Source organism: Homarus americanus, unplaced genomic scaffold (assembly GCF_018991925.1).
Source record: "Homarus americanus isolate GMGI-L3 unplaced genomic scaffold, GMGI_Hamer_2.0 scaffold6317, whole genome shotgun sequence".
Lineage (NCBI taxonomy): Eukaryota > Metazoa > Arthropoda > Malacostraca > Decapoda > Nephropidae > Homarus > Homarus americanus.
Genome location: NW_024730668.1, coordinates 9444004 through 9463017, shown reverse-complemented (window position 1 = coordinate 9463017; position 19014 = coordinate 9444004). Strand labels below are relative to the sequence as shown.

At 43.1% G+C, this 19014-nt stretch overlaps 1 protein-coding gene across 1 annotated transcript in view; it reads right to left on the bottom strand.

Annotated features, from left to right (window-relative positions):
- The window catches only part of LOC121867077 (dynein axonemal assembly factor 11-like), a 157634-nt gene that overhangs the window by 122691 nt on the left and 15929 nt on the right, over positions 1-19014 (bottom strand). The window contains exon 4 of the mRNA XM_042366833.1: positions 4093-4204. Coding sequence (XP_042222767.1) covers positions 4093-4204 — 112 coding nt within the window. The remainder of the gene's footprint in view (positions 1-4092; positions 4205-19014) is intronic.

Sequence of the window (19014 nt, the reverse complement as noted above, 5' to 3'; positions counted from 1 at the left end):
GCAATGGGCGCCATCTTACAGCAGGAGATCAAAGGAGTTCTCATGCCCGTTGCATTCTTCTCACAACGACTTCAACCACCACACCTCAAGTACAGCGCCTTTGATCGAGAACTCCTGGCCATATTCCTGGCTGTCAAGCATTTCCAGCAATTCCTCGAGGCCCGTCAGTTCACCATCTTCACTGATCACAAGCCCCTCGTCCACGCCTTTACTTCAGCCTCCCAGTCACATACACCTCGTGTCCTGCGCCACTTGGCGTATATCTCGGAGTTCTCCAGCGACGTCGAACACATTAAAGGCAGCCACAACGAGATCGCAGACGCCCTCTCTCGTTGAATATCCAACATTCTCCCCTCATCCTCACCCATCGATTACGAGCAACTCGCCGCGGCTGAAGAAAATGACGAAGACCTGGCAGCATACAAGACATCTCCCTCAGGCCTCACACTCCAAAAACTCCCAATCCCCGGCACGAACATCAAATTATGTTGTGACATATCCTGTGGGCAGCCTAGACCGGTCGTGCCTCACGTCCACCGCCGCGCTGTTTTCGACAGCATCCATGGTCTCAGCCACCCGGGTGTGCGGGCCTCCCAGCACCTCCTCATGCAATGCGTCGTCTGGCCCGGCATCAAGACCGATACTAAGAAATGGGATGCCCAGTGCTCCAAAATACATCGTCACACACGGGCCCCTTTAGAAACCTTCCCTATACCCAAAGGACGTTTTCAAGTAGTGCACCTCGATATAGTGGGACCTCTTCCATCATCCTGCGGTAACACCTACATCTTCACCTGCATCGACCGTTTCACCAGGTGGACAGAAGCCATCCCCATGCCCAATGCTTCAGCAAAGTCTGCCGTCTGCGCCTTCATGTCCGGTTGGGTTTCTCGCTTCGGCCCCCCGGCTACCGTCATCACCGACCGAGGAGCCCAGTTTGAGTCACAACTTTGGCACAGCCTCATACAGTTCCTCGGCACGACTAGGCAACGCACCACCGCATACCACCCTCAATCCAACGGCATCGTAGAGCGGTTTCACCGGCAGCTGAAGGATGCACTCAAGGCACAGCACGACCCTTACAGCTGGGCGGATGTGCTACCCTTAGTGCTCCTCGGCATCCGTGTTTCACACAAGGAGGATATGGACTGTAGCCCAGCAGATCTCACTCTAGGCGAGCCCCATCGCCTACCCGGGGATTTCTCACTCCCTCCTGACCCCCACCAAGCCACTCCTGCCGTTCGTCACGACTTACTCCAAAGGCTACGCCAAGCAGTATCTGCATTCAGAGCTACTGCTCCACGCCAGCCTCCTTGGCGCCCTGAACATATCCCTCCTGTGCTACTCACAGCCGAGTATGTTTTCGTTAGGCATGATGCTTACAGCAACCCACTACAACGCCCCTACAATGGACCCTTCCAGGTTGTTACCCGTTTAGCGAAGTTCCTGACGATTATCCGAAATGGCAGACACGACATCGTCAGCATAGACCGAGTCAAACCGGCCACCTTACCCGTTAAGCCCCCGACCCAGCAGCACCACCAACAAACTACACCTGCACCAGTCTACCCGCAGTTGCCACCGGCAGCAACACCCAGCCCACGACATTTCTGGGCACCCTCTTTTCACTCTCAGGTACCCCCAGCTCCTGTCCTGGACCCTGCTGCCGTAGTAGAACCTACTCCTATCATTGACCCTCCTGTCGTGAACCCTGCTGCTGTCATAGAACCTGCTCCTGTCATGGACCCTCCTCCTGACGTCGCCCCTGATCCAGTCAACCCAGCCAGTGCCCCTGAGGACACTGCCCCAGCCGCGATTGAAGCACAACAACCATTGCCTGCACAACCGTCTCTAATCCACAGCCCTCCTTCTCCCCCTGATTCTCCCACAGGTTCTGTTTCACTGGACGGAGTCGTCACCCGTAGCGGCCGAGTCGTCCACACCCCTGCCCGTTATGTCTCACATGTGAGATACAACCCTGCTGACAAGTCTCCTGCAGCGCCCGGAGGGGAGGGGAAGTATTGTAGTGGATCTCTCCCCTACAACTACATCCGCATTCCAATGCGACAGTATCGTAGCAACACGGGGGGGGTCGCCACCTGCTACGTCTTCCCTAGCAAAGGAGTCAAGAAACCGGCGAGTTTCCATCGGTTTACTTCCGGCTGCTGAGTATATAAGCTCGCAGTCTCTCCATTGAGATTCATTGTACCCTACGTTCCTGAACACGCAACATCTCCTCTAACGAAGCTCCTGCACAGATACCTCCTCAAGCAAGCTACTCACTGAACGTGTCTTCTGAGCAAGCTTCTCGCCACACGGCATCTCCAGCACCAGACTGTCTTTCATATAATATATTTTATATAAGAAAACCACCACCATAGAGTTTCCATCAATCCCATCCTGAGTGCTAGACAACATAACATCACGAAACCCTACAGTATCATTATTATGTTTCGCTTGGGGTTTTGTTCTCTCTGGGTAAGTAGTATTACTTAAAGCTACAGCGTTGTGCAGACAATAACCTAGTTGAAAAAACTGATCATACAAGGGAACAATTTGTTAAACTGATTGAAAATAATTATTTCCAGTTCAGGAATAATCAGAGATACAACTTAAGACACCCAGAGCTACTACCCCCCCCACCCCCACCCCACTCAGTCCCAGACCTCCATAATATATCATGGTGTGAAGGTGTGGAACAACTTACCCCCACACATCGAAACAAAGACTACGCTCCCTTCCTTTAAATCATGTCTTAAAAAATATCTATTGTTTAAGTATTAATATTTTTATAATACCTACTTTATATTCCTACATTTATTGTACCACCAAAACCGTTATATCAAAATTGTCATGTAGAGATAAAAATTACCATTGAAATAATTATATATTTGCCGACAAGATATGATACTGACAGTATCTCTCCTCTTGTTTACCTTAATACAACCCATGTTGTATTGCTTCCCTCCCTTATCTTATTACTGTTTATCAACTCCACTGTAAAATATGGATATACTTATAATATAAATGTAAAAAAAATAATAATAAAATTAATAAATAACGAAGTGATAACCGCTGTAATATTCTGATATGTTCTTGCTAGCACCATGCCACGTGTACTATTCCATATGAAACTAAATGTTACATAATACTTCCTTTAGATAAATGTACAGTATACTGTATAATTATCAGGTGCCATTTAGAGACCTCAGGCTCTCAACAGGCTCAGCCATGTCAATATTGTTATTATTATTTATTAACTCTGTATCGGTATTTTTCTGACTAAATAAACTGTTTTAATATCAATATATCAATATCACTAACAATCAGGCATGCTGTGTTAAGCTACAGCACCTATTTCTACTCCTACTAATTAATCACTTCTATCCACCTTTTGTCCTTCCACTGACCCTTTTCACCCCTGTCACGTGTGATTTATGTAGGTATGTATGTACCAATCACGTCCGTCGTTAAATGACCAATACGCATTAATCTATAAGTCGTGATACTTCTATTACGATGGTACCGTTTGGAGACACGGGTTACCACAGGGGGTGTAAGAACACATTTCCGCAACTGTACCAAGGCCTTCCATTGAATTATGCATAGATTACTCTCGATTAATATTTATATTGAAAAGTGTATCTTAAGATTCAAAAATTAAAAGTGTCAGTGGTGAAGATATTTAGTAGGACCTCGTCTTTTTACCTAGCGTATTTTTATGGGGTTGCATTTGTTTAACTTTTTCCGACACCCGGACTTCCCCCACAATGCAATATGGTAAACAAACGATGATGTAGTATCATATGCTTGGCCGTTATTGTTTTTGAAGCATCTACAGTAATCTCACTTGATAATTTCTGTTTCCCGTACTAGGAATAGAGCCATATTCACTCAGAGCATATTAAAATAAATGAACATTGATTTAAAAACATTTCACCAGATCTAAGCAAATGAAGAACACTTATTAGCTGAGTACAAGGATATTGTGAAGTATTTCTATGCTTCCCAGAGTTAATGTTGTAATTATGCTTATATTGAGCAAAAAGCACTAACGTGTTGACTTATGTAGAGGTAGATAATGGGTGTCACCTTTTTGTTGTTGCTGCTGGCCGTGTGCTGATGGCGTTGACGACAACGCTCAATGTGTTGGTGCATAGCCAGACGGATCTCCGGAGTGTGCTCGCTCGCCTCACCCCACCACCTGTCGTAAAAAATTAAGAGTTAAATGTAAATATAAATGTAAATATTTATTTACAATAGTATTAGATTATTAAATTGGTCATAATCTTACGTTCCTAGTAATTCGGACAGTTAACAAAGTAAGAAAGAAGCTTATTTTCGGGGGCAGGTTAGAAATGGGCGGAGCCAAAATTAGTTTCAACTAGGCGCAATTCTTTTAATTTTTTTCACGCCATACGCTTTGTTTTAGGTCCTATCCAATATACTACCATATATAGGATTATTTTTATTATTATATCACAGTTTTTTATTGCCTTACATGCTCTCAACTCTTCAATATTAATCAAAATATTCTCCATAAGCGGCCATGATCCGCTTATTTTCAGTGGGAGAAATCGCTGATTGGTTGTTAGCTATTTGAACCGCTTGAGCGCTGCACAAAGCTACCGCCTGATCGAGGTGTTAGCTTTTCCCGGTGAATGTGTCATGCATACAAGTCAAAAAAGCAGCGTCTGCTCATACAGAATAGCTTTAGCGTTAGCTAATCTGTGCATCGAAAACGCCTTTCAATAAACGCCCAAGGCACGTGACAGTGCCTAGAAGGACGCCAGATTGCAGGGTAACGCCTTTGTCCCTTCATTGTACTGTATATTTAAATGAGGACGAAATTACCCGCAGCTACTTCCGACAGGACGGTGCTACAGCACACAGCTCGTATCTCCATGAAACTACTGCGTGATGTGTTCGGGGACAGAATGATTTCAAGGGGCATTTAGTCACCACGGTAGCCAGATCTTACATCTCCTGATTATTAACTGTGGGGAACAATGAAAGGCATAGTTTACAAAGACAATTCTCACATTCTCCCTGAACTGAAGGAAGACATCGCAAATTTCATCAGGAACATCTCTCCGGTTGAATTGTCGCGTATCTTTGCAAACAAGATAAGACATGTACTGTAGATGCGTGTCTTTAGGCTCGTGGATGCCATTTCCAACATTAGTTATAACTTAAGTATGGGAAATGTATTTGTGTTAATTTACACAGACTATGAATATATTCATTGTCTATGGTAGGTGCATAGTGACCTTTGGCTTACCCTGTATATAAGCAAATATAAAAATTTCGTGACAAAAACGTATTTTTGGGGGGTGGGGGACGGGGGGGGGGTGAATCAGGGAAATTTGACCCAGGAGACCTGTCACCACTACGCCAGAGACCATCACAAACTTTCGAGGAGGAAAGATGTACCAGCCAGTGCCGGATTTAGACCAGTGGAGGCCCATGGGCGGCCTCTTTGTCGAGGCCCCCCTCATTATAACTACCCAAGAAGGTGAGGTGGTGAGTGAAGCGAGCCTAAACACCTGGGAGTTCCGGGGGGCGTTGTAAGCCCCCCGGGAAAATTTTGAAATTTGAACACTTCTTTGGAGAATTTTGAAGCCATATGCAGTTATATTGAGGAAATTAGAACATTGAGAAATTTTTAATTAACTGTATATTTATTGATAGTATACAAATTCCCAAAACACACACACACACACAAAAGTGAGACATGACTGGAGTCATTCATGTGATTTCAAGTCGACCATCCCTGATATGTGGAGGCCCCCAGATTGTGGAGGCCCCTGGGCAGCTGCCCACTTTGCCCACTCCTGAATCCGGCCCTGGTACCAGCTCCCTTCCTACCCATTAGATATTATATATTCTAGTAACTTTTAACAGCCGATATTATTTCTATTTAAGTTTATGTATTGTGTGTATATCAAGACTTATTAGGAAAATGAAAATCCATCAAACCTAAAAGTTATTATAGCATAGATATCTCCAGCCCCAAAGCAGTTTCCAGAATGTTTCATCGTAAAAAGCTAAGATCATCTACTGAATATATTTTGTTCTATTTTCCGAGTAAGATTTTAGGCCAGTGGTTCTTAACCTGGGGGGCGCGCTCCCCTAGGGGGGCGTCAGTAATTTCCAGGGGGGACGCAAGCCCTAGGGAAAGAGTAGGAATTTCTCTAATTATAATTATAGTTTTTATTCTCTTAATAAGAGCGTGGGCTAATACTGAGAAGTTTATGAAAAAATGCAAAAGTATCGCCTTATAACTTTAGTTTTCTATAGGCTACTTTTTTGACTTAGGGCTTACCATTTTCTGACCTTATTGACCCCCCTCCATATCCCTCAAAATCCATGGGGGGGGGGGCGGAGGGGGGGGGTTAACTCGTCCTGGACCTGTATACTGCTCGTTGGTGACTGGTGAGCCCCTTTCTCTCCCAGTCTTCTGCACACGTCCGTGGCAATAATTCCTCTTCTCTCACATTTATTCAGTTAAGGCTGTTGAGGTATGTTTTATCCCAGTTGTTATATTTACCTAAAAATAGTAAGCAGCCATAAGTTTATTGGTGAATTGTGAACCCGCATGTGTTGCTCTGTTTGTTATTCGCAAGTTTTGAATTCCGTTTGTATTTTATCAGAAGTTGGTGGTGCTTAAAATCATGTGGTGGTAACAGGTGGTTATGGTAAAGTTGTATTTATGATGATATTGATTTGTTTCTTAATAATCATGTGTTTATGATCATGATGTGTTTACTATAATGTTGTGGTGTTTGTTAATATTTACTTAATAATTATGTGGTGGTGTTTATGATCATGTAGTGGTGCTTATGATCATGTTGTGATCATTGATGTTTGTTAATAATCATGTGGTGTTTATGATCATGTGATGTTTGTTAATGATATGATAGTGTTTATGATCATGTATGATTGTAGTCACTTGTAGTGTTTTCGAACTTTACGATCATATGTTTGTTATTGATCATGTTCGGATCCACGTATCTTTGTGAAGCTGCATTTTCCACGCTCGTTGCTGTCAAGACCAAGTACAGAAACAGGCTGAACGTTGAAGGGGATTTACGTTGTGCACTCTCTGGCATTCAACCACGCATTCAAGATCTAGTAGCTAAGAAGCCGTGTCAAGTATCTCACTAATTTATACTCAATAAAAAGACTAAAAACACTTTATTTTTCATTTTTCTTTAAAATCTGGGAGGGAATTTTATTCATAGATGCAAGGGGGGCGTGGAGGGAAGGACCAATTCCTAGAGGGGGCGTGGAGGGAAGAACCAATTCCTAGAGGGGGCGTGGAGGGAAGAACCAATTCCTAGAGGGGGCGTGGAGGGAAGAACCAATTCCTAGAGGGAGCGTGGTAGTAAAAAGGTTAAGAACCACTTTTTTAGGCGATCTAAACCTGACTTTATATTGTCACCGCTGCTAAGATGCAGGGTTAATTTAGTTGGGATATTGTTTTGGTCATTAGGTGGTATGAAAGGATCCACAGAATATAGCATATACTTATTATTAAGATGGCATTCGAGAAAATCTGTCGTCCATTAACACGGTTTAAATATATTATAGTTCCTTTGTTATTTGTTTATACCAGGGTATGCCATTGAATTAGTCCATATATTACTCCCTTATAATTATTAGAAAGCAAATATAAATAATTTGTAGTTTTGATAATGTAACAGAGGCGATTTTTTAACTGCAGTGAAGTAAGGCCTCTTATTTATACTTCGCATATTACCACAGGGTTTGCAGTGCTACCCCTAATAATTTATTTGCATAAACCACTATTCCAAAATTCCTGACACCACCTGTCATATAAACAACAGATTTTAATCCACAAATTGTACGTTAATTATATCTACTAGTACAGTTTATTACATGAATCTGGAATTTTATTCTGGGTGCAAAAAGTGCAAAGAAAGCTGGAAGTCATGTTTCAAACATGTAACAGATTGATTACAAAAATAGCTGTTGCCAAGCTGAATTTTCATCCAAAATCTCGTTATTCAGAGTGGCGGACAAGATGGCTTCCAATAGAGATGAGACATGTCTCATCTTCTATTGATGCTACAAATGCAATTATATAGTTGGAAATGGAATTTTCGGTGTAAAAAATAATAATAATAAGATGCAGAAATCAGGAATTAAGACCGTACAAAAACATTCATAAGATATTTCGAAATGGTTGATTAATATTATCTATTGGGCAAGACTGAATTTCCGCTCCTTTGATACTTCAGCCATCATCCACAGATCCTAGCTTCTTACCTAGGAAATCATGAGTGTCCATAACTGATACGACTACTATCTCACAGAAACTGTGTACCAAATGCAGCACAATTCTCAGCTCTGCTTCTTCAAGTGCTGCTTTCAGCAATGTCACGTCATTTGAGAAGTTTGTTGATTTTACTTGTTTCATCGTCAAGCCCTCCTACCATAACCACTTCAGCGTGCGAGTTATCTTTCTTGACGATTTGTGAGAGGAAACGTACCAAATCCTACTTGTTTTCTGAAACGGCCAGGAAGATTTTCCAGTTCTTTGAGAGAGACATGTGGTGTCCCTCGATGGTTATTTTTATTGGATGGCAGGTTGCAGTGTGTCGTTCCCGTGAAGCACCTTTAATTGAATGAGGCGTGTATCGATCAAAGATGACATCGATGTGGTGGTAGTTGCTACCTGACCTAGCTTGGGGAAGGACGTGCCCCTAAATGCTCGCGTTAGTGACCAAAGAAAATGGCCGCCTTGGATCATTGTGTTTTGGGGGAAGAGGAGTGGAGTGTGAGGAAGGACGACCTCCTGGCCACTCTATTAAGTCAGCTGGAGCAGTTGAGGAGTGAGATTGACGCTTTAAAGGGGGAAAACGAAGCCCTCAGGACTGAACTCCTTCAGGTAGGTGTCCTGCCTAGCAGGACACCTGCGAAGGAGGAGCAGGCATGGAGAGTGGTTGTCTCCAAGGGGACTAGGGTGAGACTCAGGAAAGCTGACCAGGGTGTGGAGTGCAGTAACCCCTACCAGGTGTTGGAGGAAGCTGGCGGGGAAGAGAAGAGGAAGGACGAGGAAGAGAAGAGGCAGGACGGTGTGGTGCAAGGAGAGGAAAGGGCAGTTGTACAAACCCTGCCCAGTGGTAAGGTCGTGGTAGTTGGGGACAGCCAGGTGAGTTCTTAGATAGGACTTTTTGTGCAAGAGATAGGAAACGTAAGACTAGGGTGTGTTTTCCTGGGGCTGGGATAGGGCATGTAGCCGAGAGGATAGATAGGGTTTTGTCAGGGGAGGGTACCAATCCAGTAGTGTGTCTTAGTGTGGGAGGAAACGACATAGGAAAGGTTAGGAGTGAGGAACTTTTCAAGAGGTATAGGGAGGCGCTGGGGAAGATTAGAGATAGGGGAGGGATCCCGATAGTATGTGGTGTCTTGCTAGAAGAGGGGTTGGTCGTGAATGGCTGTCCAGGGCAATTGCTATAAATTGCCGACTGGAAAAACAATGTGCAAACAATGGTTGGGCATTCATTGATAACTGGCAACGATTCTATGGCAACGACTACCTGTACACTGTACAGTCGTGACGGAGTACACTTGTCTCGTGCGGGGGTAAAGACGTTGTCTGCATCCCTGGAATGTGAAATTGTCACTCCAAAGGGGGGGGGGGGTTTCGCCAGTAGAGAGAGGTCGGGGAAAGGGGGAGTAAAAAAACAAGCAGGTCCTAGGAAGTAAAATTGGTTACTCAGGACAAGGGGTAAAACAGGACCAGGGAAGGGTAGGTTTAAATGTATACTATGCAAACAGTAGGAGCGTTAGAAATAAAATAGACTTGCTGAGAGCGGTTGTATGTACCAAGAATGTAGACGTCATAGCAATCACCGAAACTTGGATAAATCTGGAGAGCAAATTTTTTTTATGAGAGTACCACATAGAAGGGTACAACCTTTTTCACAAGGACAGGGAAGGTAGGAAGGGGGGAGGGGTCGCACTCTTCGTCAAGGATACATTAAAATGTTGCATTAGTAATTCAATAAAGGGTGAAATAAGAACCGAGTCTGTATGGGTAGAAATCACGGAAGGAAGAGGAAAACTAATTATGGGAGTGATTTACAGGCCCCCAAGTCTAGGGAAAGAAGCAGCTCAGCCCATGAGTAGGGAAATGAGTAGGGCAGCAAAATATAACAATCTGTGCATTATGGGGGATTTCAACTTCAGAAATATTGACTGGGACAACATTGTAGGTGACTATGAATCTGAAGACTTCCTAGATGCAGTACAGGACAATTTTTTGAAACAACTAATTACAGAACCTACTAGAGGTGAAAATATATTAGACCTAGTATTAACAAATAAAGAAAATATAATCAGAGATATCACAGTAGGGGAAGAACTAGGTAACAGTGATCACAGAGAAATCAGGTTCACCATAAATTGGGAAACGAAAAACAATGACAATATGGTCAGAGTCCCAAACTTTCGGTTGGCGGATTATCAGGGGTTAAGAAGGTATCTAGGTAAGGTCACCTGGGAACAGTCAGGTCAGTCCCCAGTAGGAAGGGGTGAGGTCACAGATGACACAACAATTGATCATGACTATAATATATTCACTAGTATACTACATGAAGCAAAAGAACAAAATATACCATACAGAAAGATTAGGTCAAATAAGAATGAGCCAAGGTGGATGACCAGAAAACTTAAACATGACATAGGAATAGAGAAAGGAATTTATAAGAAATTAAAGGGAGGGGAGGAGCAGCTCAGAAATAGGTATAATGAACTATCTAGGAATGTTAAGAAAAATGTAAGGAAAGCAAAGAGAGACTATGAAATCAGAATAGCAAGAGAATCCAAGGCGAATCCCAAGGGATTTTCCCAGGTATATAGGACAAAGGTCAAGGACAAAGTTGGGCCTTTAAAGTCAGGGAGGGGGGAAGTGATCAATGGCTTTGAAGAAATAAGCAAAGCATTGAACAGCTACTTCTTATCAGTTTTCACAGAAGAAATTCGAGAAAGAAATTCCAGAGGTGGAACTGATATTTAGGGGAAAAGAAGAAGAGAAATTAAAGAATATCACTATCAGAAAAGAGGATGTTCTTAAGAGGATAAATAAACTAAAGACAAAATCCCCAGGGCAGGATGAAATTTTCCCTCGAGTCTTGAAAGAGTGTAGGGAACAGATTAGCGGACCCCTCGTAAATTTATTTACAAAATCATTAGACACGGGAGTTGTGCCAGACTTGTGGGAAACAGGCAAATGTAGTACCCATATTCAAAAAGGGAGACAGAGCATCAATAATAATAATAATAATAATTAACGGTTTATTGAAAGAGCTTGGCAGCCAGAAGGCTGAAAATATACAGTTACATAATTGGGGAATGGGTTTCGAATTACAAATAATATACAAATAACATAAGCGATATAAATAAGATATATAATAACTAGATGGGGAAAAGCTCAGACTACAGGGCATTTCAACATAGTGACAGTACAATAAGTAGTATTTACTGGGAGTGAATACACTGGCTTATTACAAGTTATTGATAACTTTTACAATGGTTGGGACTGAGCTGTTCTTATAGTGATCAGTTCGTGCACGTATGGGCTGGATGCGGTTGTGGTGTCGAACAGCAATTCTCGGGCTAGGGATCTCAGGTGATAGTAGGAGCGTCAAATTACCGGCCGATCAGTTTGACGACAGTAGTGGGGAAATTTTTTTAATCAATTATAGCAGATAGCATCCGATCGCATTTAGAGAAAAGCAAATTAATCAACGACTCTCAACATGGGTTTACAAAGGGAAAATCTTGTCTAACAAATCTGCTAACGTTTTTTAGGAGAGTCTTCGAGGTAGTAGATAATGACGAAAATTACGATGTTAATTACTTAGACTTTAGCAAAGCATTTGACAGAGTACTGCATCAGAGGCTTCTGAGAAAAGTTAAGGCTCATGGTATCGAGGGGAAGTCTTAAATTGGATAAAATCATGGCTCACCAATAGAACGCAGAGGGTCAGCGTAGATGGTGTTAAATCTGAGTGGGGCTGTGTAACCAGTGGGGTTCCCCAGGGGTCAGTACTAGGCCCTCTCTTGTTCATAATCTACTTAAATGATCTAGATACTGGGATCAGCAGTGACATAAGCAAGTTTGCGGATGACACCAAAATAGGGCGGCAGATTAATTCAGGGCAGGATGCAAATGCACTACAGGAGGATTTAAATAAACTGCAGGGGTGGTCTGAAAAATGGCAAATGAAATTCAACACCAGCAAGTGCAGCGTACTTAATATTGGACGAACAAATACTGTCAATGTACTATACAGCCTTAACAACATCAACCTAGAGAAGTAGACTTGTGAAAGAGACTTAGGGGTACTTGTAAGCCCGGACCTACGGCCTAGAAAACAGTGCGTTAATTTTCGAAATAAGGCAAACAGAGTATTGGGTTTTATATCTAGAAGTGTAAGTAATAAGAGTGCAGAGGTCTTATTGCAACTATATCTTGTGCTAGTCAGGCTGCACCTCGATTATGCGGTTCAGTTCTGGTGCCCCTATTATAGAATGGATATCAATTCACTGGAGTCGGTGCAGTGAAGAATGACGAAAATGATTCCGGGACTTAGAAACCTTCCATATCAAGATAGGTTAAAGAAACTAAACTTGCATTCCCTAGAAAGACGAAGAGTGTGGGGGAGATATGATAGAAGTATTTAAGTGGGTGAAAGGAATCAATAAAGGGGATATAGATAAAGTTCGTATAATATCCGAGCAGGATAGGACTCGGAGCAACGGATTTAAGTTGGATAAGTTTAGGTTTAGGAGGGAGATAGGAAGGAACTGGTTCACAAATAGGGTGGTGGACGAGTGGAACAAGCTTAGCAACTTTGTAGTAAGTGCTGGAATGCTGGAAAGTTTTAAAAGGAGGCTAGATAGATTCATGGATGATAGAGAGTGGTAGTAACTCTCGATAGGAGCTGCCATGCACAGGCCAACCGGCCTATTTCAGACTCCTTATTTTCTTATGTTCTTACATATGTACACTCGGAAACCATATTCTCTAGCCCACTAGCCCACCTGGGTCGGTTGTGGAGGTTAGTACAGTGTCCTTTCTGGACGGGGGCCCACTCTAACTATCAGGAGGCAACACACGCACGAACACACACAGTCATAGTACGGCTGTATAGATGACATTATGTATAAATATTGTATATGGCATTTTATGCTCTGCATTATCTTCATTATATATGAACACGAAGAAAAATTACCATAGGTTGCAGTTACGAAAGTATGAATGGAAATAAACACTTCCAAACCACCCAGTGAGTCCACACAACGTTTACAGCGCTTGTGTGTGTGTGCCAGACCAAGATGTTTCCACCACACCCCACCATTCGGGTAACTATATGAAAAATCTTGTTTAATTTAACTACATATTTCAAAAACCTTAAATTACATGTGGATCAGTCACTCCTCATTTGACACACTTATAGTGTAATACTTTGACCATCCCACCTGGGCACATGGAGGCCCACGGTAACTCTCACGGGGCAACATACGCACGAACACACAAGTTATGATATGAACCCTTCCAGGCTTTACTATCATTATCATGTTATGTTCATCGTGCTCTGTATCTTAGTAACTAGTCATATTATCAATACATGACAGTGTTATTAGTATAACATTGTAACTTTTTTACCTACAGTTATTGTTGTAAATCATGGACAGGAAGGATATATAAATTGTAATATCAAGTGTATGGTTCGCTCAAAGCCACCCCAAGTCAGACAACGCATCACACAAAGTTGCACTGTGTGTGTGTGTGTGTGTGTGTGTGTGTTCTGTAACATTCAGCTTCATCCTTAAGTGTAAGATGTTTCATAAAGAGGTTTCTCCCATTCGTCATTGTGAGCATCGTCCCAGAGCACATTGTTTCCATCAGAACCATGGTTCATCCTTATTTCCCTTCTTCCTTGTAACTATATCCTTATGGCTAAGTGCTTGCTTTTCATTTCTTTATTTACCAAAATAATGTGGATCAGTTACTCGTTATTTAACACAGATATGCACTTAGAGCATCAAGATTGTTTTGTAATTTAAGGTTTTTGAAATATGTAGTTAAATTAAACACGATTTTTCATATAGTTACCCGAATGGTGGGGTGTGGTGGAAACATCTTGGTCTGGCACACACACACAAGCGCTGTAAACGTTGTGTGGACTCACTGGGTGGTTTGGAAGTGTTTATTTCCATTCATACTTTCGTAACTGCAACCTATGGTAATTTTTCTTCTTGTTCATATATAATGAAGATAAAACAGAGTATAAAATGCCATATGCAATATTTATACATAATGTCATCTATACAGCCGTACTATGACTGTGTGTGTTCGTGCGTGTGTTGCCTCGTGATAGTTAGAGTGGGCCCCTGTCCAGAAAGGACACTATACTAACCTCCACAACCGACCCAGGTGGGCTAGAGAATATGGTTTCACATCCTGTTGTCAAATGCCAAGCACTTAATGAATTTGTCAGCGAGGTCACCGAATGTGTACAGAACTGTATATATCAGAGGATTTACTGGGAGACCAGCTACACAAATACTGTCAAACTGAAGGTCTTTCTCCTTTTTGATTTTTTTTTGTTCATCAGCACCGTCTATCTCTGTCAACGACAGTGGCACGGGCTAAGATTATCTTTCAAAACATTGCTCAGATCCACTAGTCTTCCTGCTTCATATGCCCCAAATGGACTGCATAACATGACAATCTATCTTGGCCACATTCTTTCGTTTGTCAACTACTTTGGCAGATTTGTGCAATGCTTTGAATATTTCTGATTTGTTTTTCTTCATTGGATCTTGGAACTTAAACCTTCATTGATCCGTCTATCGTCATACTCAGCATTTCATCCACAAATGTTGCTATTTGAAACAGCCTTTGCACTCTTGCGTTCAGTAAAGATTCCCGGATACTATCTGTAACCACATCTTTGGTTGCGATGTTCACCCGAGTTGCAGTTGTCGTACCTTCAAAAACATTGAACCTGATCAAATTCATCTTGATCGTCTCGTCATCAGCCGTGTCTTATTTCTTGCGGTCTGGTTTGCTCTCATTCCTCTCTTCAACATCTGACAAAATAATAAACATCTGGAATGCTTTTGTACAATACCAGAGCACCAGTGAAACAAAAGGAGCTACATTTGTAGGGCCGTGGCTCATTTGTGATGCCAACAATGCACCCCCCAGTACCCACTAGTTATTTTTTAGCATAATCTGAATGAACCTTCCAGAAGAGCGCTTAGCAACGACATCACCTTCTGAAGGCGTAAAATATTTTTTATGCTCGTGAAGGAAGCGTTTCCAAGAGCCTCTCTGATAGGAACAAAATAATAATGTCTGGAAGGTTTTTCCTCAGCTGCTGCTGCTGCTGCCTTTAAAGCATATAAGCTCCTTTTGCCAAGATTTGCTGTTTGTTTTCACACTCATCTGGCAAGTTATGTCGAAATTGAAATTCATACACGCTGACTTGTGATACCAGCAGAGTCGCCAACTGTGAACAAACTCGATTGCCAGCTGCCAATACGAATTGAAACCAATTACCAATCAACAAAAAGAGTATAATAGCCAGGGGCGTGTTAATAAGGGCATTCATCGAACCTCCTACCAAGCAAACCCAATTATTTGCATTAAAATTATATGTTTGGCGTCATTAGAACCAGACATACGGTTTTGCCTCTTTTGTCATCTGTCTTTTCCGCCATCTTTAATTAACTTTTAAACTTTTATCCTCTTCGCCACTGATTGGCTTGTTAGCCGCCCGGGCGATCGGTCACGTCTCTGTCACGCACTGTTGGCACATACTGGGCATGCACCGGCTCCTGAATGTACCTGAACCCGCTCCAGTGTTGGTCAAGTCTTGTCTTGAAAGAGCTCACACTCGGTGCCGGCACAACACTCTATGGTATATTGTTCCAAGAGTTTACAACCCTCACTCCGAAAAAGTTTGCCCTCGCAGTTTTCTAAACTTGTGGCTTCTTCAATCTTGAGCTGTGACCCCTTGTGGGGCGAGCGTCCGCCAGCTCCAAGTAAGGACACTCAACTGAGTAGTGCCCCCTGAGATGCTTATACACCTCAACTAGGTCCCCCCTTGCCCGTCTGTAGTATAAGCTAGGCAAGTTCAGGCGCTCCAATCTCTCAGGGTAGCTGAGGTGCCGAAGTGCAGGCACCAGTCTGGTGGCCCTCCTTTGAACATTTTCAACCAACTGACAGTCCCTAGCATATCTCGGGGACCAGGTGGGGTGACAGTACTCCAGATGGGGAAGCACTTCACTCCTGAAGATCGTTACGAGGGACGGACCGTCTAGATATCTGAACGACCTTCTTATAAGACCCAATAATTTATTTGCCTGATTTACCTTCTTCTCACAATGGCCCGAGAACTTCAGCTCATTGTCAACATACACACCTAGGTCCTTCTCACACACAGTCTCAACTAGTACATTTTCTTCATCCCGTTGGGACATATGATACGCCTCCTTACCGTTGGTACGCCCCAGGTGCATCCTATTACACTTCGTGACTTTGAATCTCAGCAGCCATTTCTTCGACCATTCCTGGAGCCCACAGAGGTCCTTCTGCAGTTCTTCACGGTCCGCTTGGTTCTTAATTTCCCGAAATAACTTGGCGTCATCGGCAAACATTTGTCAGGCATGTCATGTCATTTATGAAACAACCAAACAACAGCGGGCCCAATACACTGCCCTGTGGTACCCCACTTGTGACAGGTACAGATGACGATTTCGTGCCATTAGTCACCGCACACTGCTTGCGGTCATGTAGAAAGTCTTTTATCCACGCTAGGACATTTCCCCGAATTCCGTACCCTTCCAGTTTGATTTTCAGCCTTTCGTGGGGTACACTGTCGAAAGCCTTGGCAAAATCTAGGTAAATATTGTCGATATTACCACCCCGTTCCAGAATATGGGTGCCAATATCCAATACCTTGAGCAATTGTGTTAAGCAGGAGCGCCCCGGCATAAAACCGTGTTGGCAATCTTTTACAAGGTTGTTTCGTATTAGATGTTCCATTGCGGCATCTCTGATAATGCTCTCAAATACTTTACATATTATGCTGGTCAGGCTCACCGGTCTATAGTTGTTCGGGGAGTGACGATCGCCCTTCTTGAAGATAGGACTCACATAAGCCACTTTCCATTCACTGGGGACCATTTGTTCATCCAGGCATTTACAAAACAGGATCTTCAGGGGCTCTGCAAGCTCGTTTCACAACTCTCTTAGCACTCTAGGATGCACCATGTCAGGTCTGGGACTCTTATGGACCTTTAACCTGGACAGTTTATTTCTAATACCCGCTTCTGTGAACACATTGTGGGTCAGTGCTGTGTCGAACCGTCTGTCCTCAAACGCAGGAAGTTTAGTTGCATTTTCTCCTGTGAACACCGAGGAAAAGAAGCTGTTCAATGCCTCAGCTTTATCCTGGTCAGAATCTGCGTAACTACCATCCACCAGCCTCAGATCTGATACTCCAACTCGCGTTTTCAATTTCGACTTTGCATAGCGATAAAACGCCATTGGGTTTGACTTGACCTCGCTTGCAACCAGCCTCTGGAACTCCTTTTCAGCCCTCCTACACTCTATCTTTGCTTGGTTTCTGGCTCTTGCATACATCCTCCTGTCTTGCTCATCGTTTGACCCAACCTACGTCTTGAATTTCTGGGTTTTCTTCTTAATTTTGTTGACCGCCGCATGGTTCGTGTGTAGGGATCCCCTCGTATTCCTAGGAGCACTGGGTTTGGTCTTGGGTATATATTTATCGATCAAATGGGTCATTTTACTCGTTATGATATTCAGCGTAGTGTCTGAGTTCTTGTACCTTAATAAGTCAGGCCAGTTGATACCCCTCATCTCTTCCCTCATCCCATCTTAAATGCCCTTGTAATATTTGCACCTTGGCCTGGCCTTATCCTGAAGTAAGTAACAGTTAAATCTGAATGACAACACTATATGGTGACTGGTGCCAACTGGGGCAAGGTGTTCCAGTTTGGCCACCATACCCTCCTCGTTTGTTATGATGAGGTCAAAAGGCTTGGGTGTTTGCTCCCCTCTATAATGTGTCGGGTCTCTAACATGTTGGAACAGAAAATTATCTCTCAGAGTTTCTACAAAAAGAGTAGCAGGGTTATTCAAGTTATTAGGGGTGGACTCGTTTCTCCAGTCGATGTCGCCATAGTTAAAGTCCCCCATGATAAGGAGGTGGCTAGGGTTGAGCATCGCCGCGTTGTTTATTAAGGTTCTTAAGTTCCTTTGATTTAGTGGGCCACAGTTTGGGAATCTGTAGATACACCCAACGATAAGTAAGTCCCCTCCCTTTAATTTAATTTTACACCACTTGGACTCTTCAAAAACATCCTCTCCCTGTACCCTCGCCTGGCTGGCTCTAAGGTCTTGCCTAGCGTAGATAACCACACCCCTCATGCAGGATTCTTGAGTTAGGTTCGTAAATGAGTCATATCCAGCAATACTGAACTCACATTCCTCTGGGTCGATTCTCCTGTTCTTGTACAACGCTAGGCAAGACCTTAGAGCCAGCCAGGCGAGGGTACAGGGAGAGGATGTTTTTGAAGAGTCCAAGTGGTGTAAAATTAAATTAAAGGGAGGGGACTTACTTATCGTTGGGTGTATCTACAGATCCCCAAACTGTGGCCCACTAAATCAAAGGAACTTAAGAACCTTAATAAACAATGCGGCGATGCTCAACCCAAGCCACCTCCTTATCATGGGGGACTTTAACTATGGCGACATCGACCGGAGAAACGAGACCACCCCGAATGACTTGAATAATCCTGCTACTCTTTTTGTAGAAACTCTGAGAGATAATTTTCTGTTCCAATATGTGAGAGACCCGACACATTACAGAGGGGAGCAAACACCCAAGCCACTTGACCTCATCATAACAAACGAGGAGGGTATGGTGGCCAAACTGGAACACC